General features: G+C 41.9%; 1 protein-coding gene across 5 annotated transcripts in view; it reads right to left on the reverse strand.

Moving 5' to 3' along the window:
- Positions 1–10,084, reverse strand: part of vmp1 (vacuole membrane protein 1) — a 202,678-nt gene that overhangs the window by 163,875 nt on the left and 28,719 nt on the right. For all 5 annotated transcript variants that reach the window (XM_043718131.1, XM_043718127.1, XM_043718128.1 and 2 more), the window contains exons 2-3: positions 8,105–8,214; positions 4,197–4,332 (exon numbers count right to left, since the gene is read on the reverse strand). In XM_043718131.1, the coding sequence (XP_043574066.1) occupies positions 4,197–4,332; positions 8,105–8,186 (218 nt within the window). In that variant the 5' untranslated portion in view covers positions 8,187–8,214. The remainder of the gene's footprint in view (positions 1–4,196; positions 4,333–8,104; positions 8,215–10,084) is intronic.

Below are 10,084 nucleotides of genomic sequence, written 5' to 3' on the forward strand. Positions count from 1 at the left end.
AACACTAGCATGGTAGCTCTAGCCTGTCCATAGATCATTGACCACAATGTTTGGGCCTCATAAAAGAATATCCTTCCTAACAGTGAATCATATATAGTGGGGGTGTCATTGTTATTAACACTCATTTATAAAAAAAAGGTGTTGCAGCAAGTCATTCACCTCCTGACTCCACAAAGCCTGTCCACCATCTACAAGGCACGAATCAGGAGTGTGATGGACTAATCCCCACTTGCCTGGATGAGTGCAGCCCCAGCAACACTCATGAAACTTGACACCAGCCAAGGCAAAGCAACTTGATTAGCACTACATCCACAAGCGTCCACTCCCCTCCACTACTGATGCTCAGTAGCATAGCGTGTATTATCTACAAGATGAACTGTAGGAATTCACTAAAGATCCTCTGATAGCACCTTCCAACCCACAACCACCTCCATTTAGAAGGAGGAGAGTAGCAGAAAAATGGGAACACCATCATCTACAATTTCCCCTCCAAGCCACCCACCATCCTGACTTGGAAAATATCATTGCTAGTGATTTTTTTTGTAATTTTTTTTCTCAATAAAAATATTTAAAGTTTTTTTACCAAATAACAAAATCACTACAAAATAGTGTGATGACTTTAAAATATAATGACAATAACAGTAAACAAACTACTACTCTATACAACAAATCGCTAAAACGAGAGAAAAAGAAAAACCCTACAAGAACTACAACTCAATAAATAAGTAGAGAAAAAAAAAGAAAAATAAATAATTAACCATAAAAAATTAAACCAAGGTAACTTCAACTATATTCAATTAAGTTATTACACTCAGCCATTCCCACCAAAGCTTCCCACCACTGGGAGCATTAATAAGCAAAGCTGTATTTATTCAGGGTTCTTCTCCCCTCCCCACCCCAGGGGCCCCCGGACCGCCAGACATAGCCCTCATGACTACACAAAGGCCCTGATCAATATAGCAGACAAGTCTACATCAATATAATTCAGAAAGGGCTGTCATGTTCCATAAAACAGCTCCATTTTCTGGTGCACCATACTTGTATGCAAATCCAGGGGGATGTGCTCCATAACTAACCTACGCCAGCCCATAAGTAGGGCTAGTGATTTAAAAAGTTCTTAACATGTGACTGTCAAAGGATATTAATTTACTGCAACACAATGTTTTGAAATCTACTAAAGCAGACTGCATGTTATCTTTTGATTATTTATTATTTATAAGAAAAGATTTTGAACAAATTTTTTTCTTGGGATGCTTGGGTGTTGACCAAGGTCATGATGAGCTGTCATCTTAAATTTCCGCGGTCTGAGATGTAGGTGTACCCACAGTGCTACCAGGAAAAGAATTCCATGATTTTGATCCCATGAAATAACCATAATATATTTCCAAGTCAAGATGTTGTGTGGCTTGGAGGGGAATTTGCAAGTTGTGCTCTCTTGTACCTACTGTTTATCTTCAAGGTAGGCATGATGTGGAGGTACACTGTTGGATTGGGGTGGACAAAGTTTGAAAAATCACACCACCAGGTTGTAATCCAGTAGGTTGATTTGAAAGTACAAGCTAGCTACCTGACAAAGAAGCAGCGCTGAAAATGTGTTGCTGGAAAAGCGCGGCAGGTCAGGCAGCATCCAGGGAACAGGAGAATCGACGTTTCGGGCATAAGCCCTTCTTCAGGAATCACCAGTCAACAGAAAGTTTTTCACTAATTCCCATTGACTCCAATTTTGCTAGGGCTCTTTGATGCCAGCAACACATTTTCAGCTCTGATCTCCAGCATCTGCAGACCTCACTTTCTCCTCAAAGAAGCAGCGCTGCCGAAGCTTGCATTTTCAAGTAAACCTGTTGGACTATCATCTGGTGTTTTATTTTTAACTATCAAGGTGATCGAGGTACAAAGTTTCGACTGTGCTAGCAAAGAATTTCAGGCAAAGTGTTGAAGTGCATCTTAGATATTAAAGGCTACTGCCACAATGCGCCAGTGTGAACGTTTAAATCAGTTGGGATGCTGGAAGAGCACAGGCAGTCGGGCAGCGGCCGGAGGCGCAGGGGAGTTGATGTTTCAGGCATGGGCTTTTCATTAGGAAAAAGCCTCATTCCTGATGGGGGGGGGGGGGGGGGGGGGGGGGCGGCTTATGGGCCAGCTGTGCTTTTCCAGCACCACACACTGACTCTGATCTTCAGCATCTGCAGTCCTCGTTTTCTCCTGGGATGCTGGTTGTACTTGGTTCTAAATGGTGTTAAGAGTTACAACTCAGAAGTACTCCACCATACTCTTGACCTGTGCCTTGTAGATGGTAGGATTTGGAAGATCAGGAAATTAGTTACCATAATTCTCAGTTTCTGACCTTCTCTTTTGCACATAATATTTATATAGTTGGTTCAATTTCTGGCCAAAGATAACTGCCAGGCTGTTGACGTTGGGGGATTCAGCTATGGTAAAGTCCTTACGAGGAAATTGATGGATTGTATTTAGGAGATGGCCATTGCCAGGCATATGTGAAGTGTGCATGCGACTTGCCAATTAACAGTCAAGCCTGAATGCTGTCCAGATCTTGCTTCACATGGACACAGACTGCTTCAATCTCAATTGTAAATGGTACTGTACACTGTGCATTCGTCATGGAACATCCCCACTTCTTCATTTCTAAACAGAAAGTAATTTATGAAAGAGATGAAAATCTCCAGGTTTAGGACACCATTTGCAGTGATACCCTGGCAATGAGATGACTGATCTTGCAAAAATCACAACCATCTTATTTTTTGCTAGGTATAATTCTGACCAGAGTGTTTTCCCTTCGATTCCCATAGACTACAGTTTTGATGGAGTTTCTTAATGGTGACATGTTGCCTTACTGTCAAAAAAGCAATTTCTTTCTTCATCTTCTGGGTTTTTGCTCATTCTAAGGATGAACATTATCTGTCCCTTGTCAACCCAAGATTGAATATTGTATAGGTCTTACTTACTTTGGCCATGTTGTGCTTAAGTAGAAGTTGCCAATGATATTGAACATTGCACAATCATCAGCAAACATCCCCGATTCTGATATGATGATGTGGGGAAGCTCATTGAAGCAGCTGTAGCTGGTTGGGCTGAGGCACCATCCTGAGCAAGTCCTGAAAAGGTATCCTAGAGCTGAAGTAACTAATCTCCAACAATTATGACTATCTTCCATGTGCCATGTATGTCACCAGTCAACAGAAAGTTTTTCACTAATTCCCATTGACTCCAATTTTGCTAGGGCTCTTTGATGCTACACTCAATCAAATAAGCATCTGGATGGGTATATGAATAGGAAGGGTTGAGGGATATGGGCCAGGTGCTGGCAAGTGGGACTAGACTGGATTGGGACATCGGTCAGCATGGACGATTTGGACCGAAGGATCTGTTTCCGACCTGTACATGTCTAAAACTCACTGTTGCTTCAATGTGGCTGGGTCAAAATCATAGAATTCCCTCCCTAATGGCATTGCGGGTCAACCCAGATGGACTGCAACAGTTCAAGGAGGCAGCTCACCACCACTTTCTCAAGACAATAAATGTGACCAGCCAGCAATGTCCACACCTCACAAATGAATATGAAAAAAAAATTGCATCACATGGGAACAGGCTGCTTCATTATTTAATGTGTTGTGAATCTAACTGAACACTCCAATTATCAAACATCTTCACTTCTAACCTTATAATGAAGTATTACACAGAAAGAGAGCACATGCGCAACATAAACAGGAATTGTTCAATTGACCTTCTGCATTCAACTCATTTTACAATGTTGTTTAAAGCTAGTTATTGGCGAGAGTGAGTCCCAAGATGTTGACAGCACCATTAACACAATGTTTGACAGTGAATTGATGGGACACTTATTGGCTGAATGGATTTTTTTTTCTAGTTTTCATGAAGGCAATTTTTCTTTGTTGGATAGCAGCCAGCATTGTTGCTGTACTGTAAAAGCCTGGCTAGAGGCACAAACTCGTTCTGGGACACAGGTTTGGCTCAAATTTATTAAGACAACAAAATTAGTGTTCAAAAGGCATAAAACATACTTGAAGACATGCAAACCAGATATTATAGCAATAAAAAAAGAAATAGAATTTCTCATTTTAGAAAATACTTCAGAATTCAATTTTGAAAAGTCCCAAAATAACTAGATATTAGCCAGTTCTTCAAAAGCTTCATCAGTAAAATACTCAATTTCTTACCTTAATGCCCATTCTTTTAAGTTTACAACAGTTTCCAAGAGAAAGTACTGCAGGGTGATGACAGGTCGCCTCCATAAAACAATAGTCTCCCTCTCCTCACGATCCTTCAGTTTCTTCTCATTCAGTGTCAAGAGATCTGAGTAAATAAAAAGAAAAGGTATTTTCAAGAACTGTGCTGTTTATCAAAAGTAATTTTGACAAAGAATGTGTAAGTAGTACACAAAAACTAAAACCAATCTCATGAATAATTTCAGAACTGAAATTAATTTTAAATAACCCAGAGAGTGCAAAGTATGATCAAAGACCTATAGGAAATGTAGAAAATACAATTAAAAGTTATGATTTTTGCATAGTGGAGTCTCAAGCAAGTGGGTATAGCATGAGAGTGTAGAGCTAAGTTGTTGGACCATCAGTTGATGCCATTAACATTTATATTCTACATGCTCAGGATAGGGAAGGTTGAAAAGATAATGGTGAAGAAAACCAAACCTTCTGCCAAGTTAGCAGAGATTAACTGCCTCTCCTTTTGTCTCACACCAAAAAGCTATAACAAGAGGTTTCAGTAGGATAACCTAGTTTACATTTTTAGACTGAAGGGAACAAGGGGAAAAACAAATACAACGACTCTTACCTTGAGCAATCTACTGTAGAAGGAATAGTGCCAGAAGAGTTTAGGATAGCAAATGTTGTTCCCTTGTTCAAGAAGGGGAGTAGAGACAACCCTGGAAATTGTAGACCTGTGGCCCTGAATTCAGTTGTGGGTAAAAAGTGTTGGAAAGAGTTTTAAGAGATAGGATTTATCATCATCTAGAAAGGATGAAGTTGATTAGGGATAGTCACCAGTTTTGTGAAGGATAGGTCATGCCTCACAAACCTTATTGAGTCCTTTGAGAAGGTGACAAAACAGGTGGATGAGGGTAAAGTGATTGATGCAGTGTATATGGATCTCAGTAAGGCTTTCATAATGTTCCCCATGGTAGACTATTGCACAAAATACGGAGGCATGGGATTGAGGGTGATTTAGCAGTTTGGATCAGAAATTGGCTAGCTGAAAGACAACAGAGGGTGGTAGTTGATGGGAAATACTCATCCTGGAGTTCAGTTACTAGTAGTGCATCAAAGGATCTGTTTTGGGCTGAGAGGTGGCAAATGGAGTTTAGTGCAGAAAAGTGTGAGGTGATTCACTTTGGAAGGCGTAACAGGAATGTAGAGTACTGGGCTAATGGTAAGACTCTTGGTAGAGTAGATGAGCAGAGAGATCTCTGTGTCCAGGTACATCGATCCTTGAAAGTTGCCACTCAGGTTGATAGGGCTGTTAAGAAGGCACAGAGTGTGTTAGCTTTTACTGGTAAAGGGATTGAGTTACAGAAACAGGAGATCATGCTGCAGCTGCATAAAACTTTGGTGCGGCCACGTTTGACGTATTGCATACAATTCTGGTCACCGCATTAAAGGAAGGATGTGGAAGCTTTGGAAAGGGTTCAGAGATTTACTACGATGTTGCCTGGTATGGAGGGAAGGTCGTACGAGGACATGAGGCTGTTTTCATTAGAGAGAAGAATGTTGAGAGGTGACTTAATTGAGACATAAGATAATCAGAGGGTTTTCCTCGAATGGCGATGGCTAGCACAAAGGGACATAGCTTTAAATTGAGGGGTGATAGATATAGGACAGATGTCAGAGGTAGTTTCTTTACTCAGTAGTAGGAATGCATTGCTTGCAATAGTAGTAGACTTGCCAACATCACATGGAATGCATTGCCTGCAATAGTAGTAGACTTGAAAATGTGTTGCTGAAGAAGAGCTTATGCCCGAAACGTCGATTCTCCTGTTCCTTGGATGCTGCCTGACCTGCTGTGTTTTTCCAGCAACACATTTTCAGCTCTGATCTCCAGCATCTGCAGTCCTCACTTTCTCCCCGTAGTAGTAGACTTGCAAACTTTAAGGGCATTTAAATGGTTATTGGATAGGCATATGGACAAGAGTGGAATTGTGTAAGTTAGACATGCTTCAGATTGGTTCCACAGGGCGATGCAATACAGAGGGTTGAAGGGCCTGTATGTCACTGTCATGTTTTATGTTCAAAGTACAAAAGTGGATGCCAGTTCATAACAAAACTGATGTATGCATAGCCCCACCCTCAGTGAAGAGCATGCTGACGCTCATTATTTTGAGCCAAATAAGAACCTTGCAAAGACTATATATAGTCATACAAAAGTGAAATTTCTAAATCTACAAAAGTAAGGTCATCTTTAACATGAGTCATTGTTTGAAGTTGTTAAAACCAAACCCTTTCCTGTCATCACACCACTGAGTTGCCAAGTCAAAGACTTTTCCCACCACAGCTGTATCAAGAGTATCACAGAGAAGGGCATAGTGCACAATCCTGAAGTAGTCGTCTTGAAATCACATGCGGACACAAGGAACTGGTGTGCTAATCTATCAATGAATGGATTTGCATCAGGGACAGTTTGATTCCAGTGACAAGTGGGTGGTAAAAATGCACAATTTGGATTTTTTGGCTTAAGGTTAGGGGTTGACTTATACAGTAGAAATTATTTTTGGCCTAAGGTAGTGTGTCAACTTTTACTGTTAATCTAGTGACCAAGACTTCCTCAGGCTAATGTTTCTGTACTACTCATCAATTTATTACAGGAAACATAATAAAAGCTTCATTAGTTTACTCCTACATTTGTATTTTCTACTGGCCTCAATTTAATTGTATGTTTACAATGAACAGATGTGGGAGTTGGTAATGTAAGAGGCACTAAAACAGACTTTAATCATTTAAGCACCCCAAGTTTATACTTAGAGTCATAGAGATGTACAGCACAGAAACAGATCCTTCGGTCTAACTGGTCCATGCCGACCAGATATCCCAATCCAATCTAGTCCCACCTGCCAGCACCTGGCCCACATCCCTCCAAACCCTTCCTATGCCTATACCTATCCAGATGCCTTTTAAATGGTGCAATTGTATTAGCCTCCACCACTTCCTTAGGCAGTCCATTCCACACACGCACCACCCTCTTCGTGAAAAAGTTGGCCCTTAGGTCCCTTTTATATCTTTCCCCTCTCACCTTAAATCTAGTTCTAGACTCCCCCACCCCAACTTGACTTTGGCTATTTATCCTATCCATGCCCTTCATGATTTTACTAACCTCTATAAAAGGTCACCCCTCAGCCACAGATGCTGGGGGTGACCATATAAAATGCTAGGGAAAACAGCCCTAGCCTATTCAACCTCTTCCTATAGCTCAAATCTTTTCTGAACCCTTTCACGTTTCACAACATTCTTCCAAAAGGAAGGAGACCAGAACTGCACGCAATATTCCAAAAGTGGCTTAACCAATGTTTTGTACAGTTGCAACATAACCTCCCAACTCCATATTCAATACTCTGACCAATAAAGGAAAGTGTACTAAATGCCTTCTTCACTATCCTACCTATCTGCAATTCTACTTTCAAGGAGCTATAAACCTGCACTCCAAGGTCTCTTGATTCAGCAACACTCCCTAGGATCTTACCGTTAAGTGTATAAGTCCTAAGGTTTGCTTTCGCAAAGTGCAGCACCTCACATTTATCTAAATTAAATACCATCTGCCACTCTTCAGCTCATTGGTTGATCTGATCAAGATCGCGTTGTAATCAGAGGTAACCTTCTTTGCTGTCCACTATATCTCCAATTTTGGTGTCATTTGCAAACTTACTAACTGTACCTCTTAAGTTCACATGCAAATCATTGATGAATAATTTCCTTGCACAACTGTGACCCTCAGCACAGATGAATTCAAGGGAAAAGTTTTAATTAAGGTAGTTGAAGACAGTTTGACTGCTCCAGTGGAAATTATAGAAATTTCTTTTAAATAAAAAAATGAACTGCTGTAATGGCCAGGGACAATGCCTCACCTGTGGCATTACCATTCTGCTGTTCTTTCAACATCCTCAGGCGGTGATGCTGTAGTTCATGCGATTTTTCATTTCCAGCCATGTTTTGTATTCACCACACCACCGAAATTCTGTCAGAATAAATTAAATGAAATTCAGAGCAATGCAAACAGACAGGATTTTCATCAGTAGCCAGACTGTTACATCTGTATTACAATTACATAGGGTTTTGGTAAGAAAACAATCAGAATCTATGTAGTTTTGTCTCCATATCCAAGAAAGAATAAATTTATATTGGAGACAGTACAGCAAAGCCTCACGAGATTGGTTCCTCGAATAAGAGTATTGTCTTATGATAGGAGGCTATGTAAAGTGGTCTGTATGGTCTGGAAATGTGGAAGAATGACAGGTAATCTAATTGAAACATGAAAGATTGTGATGGTAAATACTGTGTAGTCATTCAATGTCACAGGAACATTGTAACAGAGCAAACATGGTCACTGTAATCAATCAATCTGTGCGTACACAGTTGGACCCGTGACATCATGCCAGGGTAACATGCAATTTAAATTAGTTGTAAGTCAGGAAAACAGCTATAATAAATCTGTAAATTCCTTGGCAAGTCATGACTTATTGGTGACCGTTAAGTGGCCTCGTCTCTATACAGATGCAGGATTAGTGGTGCTGAAAGAGCACAGCAGTTCAGGCAGCATCCAGGGAGCAGCGAAATCGACGTTTCGGGCAAAAGCCCTTCATCAGGAATAAGGGCAGTGAGCCTGAAGCGTGGAGAGATAAGCTAGAGGAGGGTGGTGTGTGGGGGTGGTGTGTGGAGGTGGTGTGTGGAGGTGCTGTGTGGAGGTGCTGTGAGTACAATGGGTGAGTGGGGGAGGGGATGAAGGTGATAGGTCAGGGAGGAGAGGGTGGAGTGGATAGGTGGAAAAGGAGATAGGCAGGTAGGACAAGTCCGGACAAGTCATGGGGACAGTGCTGAGCTGCAAGTTTAGAACTAGGGTGAGGTGGGGGAAGGGGAAATGAGGAAACAGTTGTTTCTTCGGTGCTCTGTTTCTCTAGCACTCTGTTTCTTTTACACTCTATTTCTCTGGGACTGTATTTTTCTGACTCTTTGTTCCGCTGGCATTCTGTTTCTCGGGCACTGTGTTTCTGGGGCACGATGTTTCTCTGGTAGTCTGTTTGTGTGGCACGTTATTTCTCTGGCACTCTGTTTCTCAGGCACTCTGTTCCTCTGGCACTTTGTTTCTGGGGCACTCTGTTTCTCTGGCACTCTGAGGATTGCTGAGGGAGACAGCGAATGGGTGACCAAAAGACATAAAAAGAGTAGGAAGGCAGTGCAGCTGTCCCCTGCAGTCATCTCCCTCCGAAACAGGTATACCGTTTCGGATACTGTTGGGGGAGATGGCTCACCAGGGGAGGGAAGCAGTTACCAGGATCATGGCATCATGGTGGGCACTGCTGTTCAGAAGGGCGGAAAAAAGACTCATAGGGCCATAGTCATAGGGGATTCTATTGTGAGGGGAGTAACTAGGCGGTTCTGTGGCCGAAAACAGGATTCCCGGATGGTATATTGCCTCCCAGGTGCTCGGGTCAGGGATGTCACTGATCGGCTGCAGAGCATTCTAAAAGGGGAGGGTGAACAGCCAGTTGTCTTGGTGCATATAGGCACCAACGATATAAGTAGAAAGCAAGCAGTGTCACGTGCTAGCCAGTGTAGAAATGAAAAAATAGGCAGGATGAACACGTGGCTTGAGAGATGGTGTAGGAGGGAGGGGTTCAGATTTATTGGACATTGGGACCGGTTCTGGGGAAGGTGGGACTAGAACAAAAGGGACGGTCTACATCTGAACCAGACCGGAATGTCCTTGGGGGAGTTTTTGCTCCTGCTGTTGGGGAGGTTTTAAACTAATGTGGCAGGGGGCTGGGAACCAGAAGAGAAAACAAGTAGGCAGCGAGGTGGAGACTGCAGACTGTAAGAATTATGAAGAT

This window comes from Chiloscyllium plagiosum, chromosome 28, assembly GCF_004010195.1.
Source record: "Chiloscyllium plagiosum isolate BGI_BamShark_2017 chromosome 28, ASM401019v2, whole genome shotgun sequence".
In the NCBI taxonomy this organism is placed as follows: Eukaryota; Metazoa; Chordata; class Chondrichthyes; order Orectolobiformes; family Hemiscylliidae; genus Chiloscyllium; species Chiloscyllium plagiosum.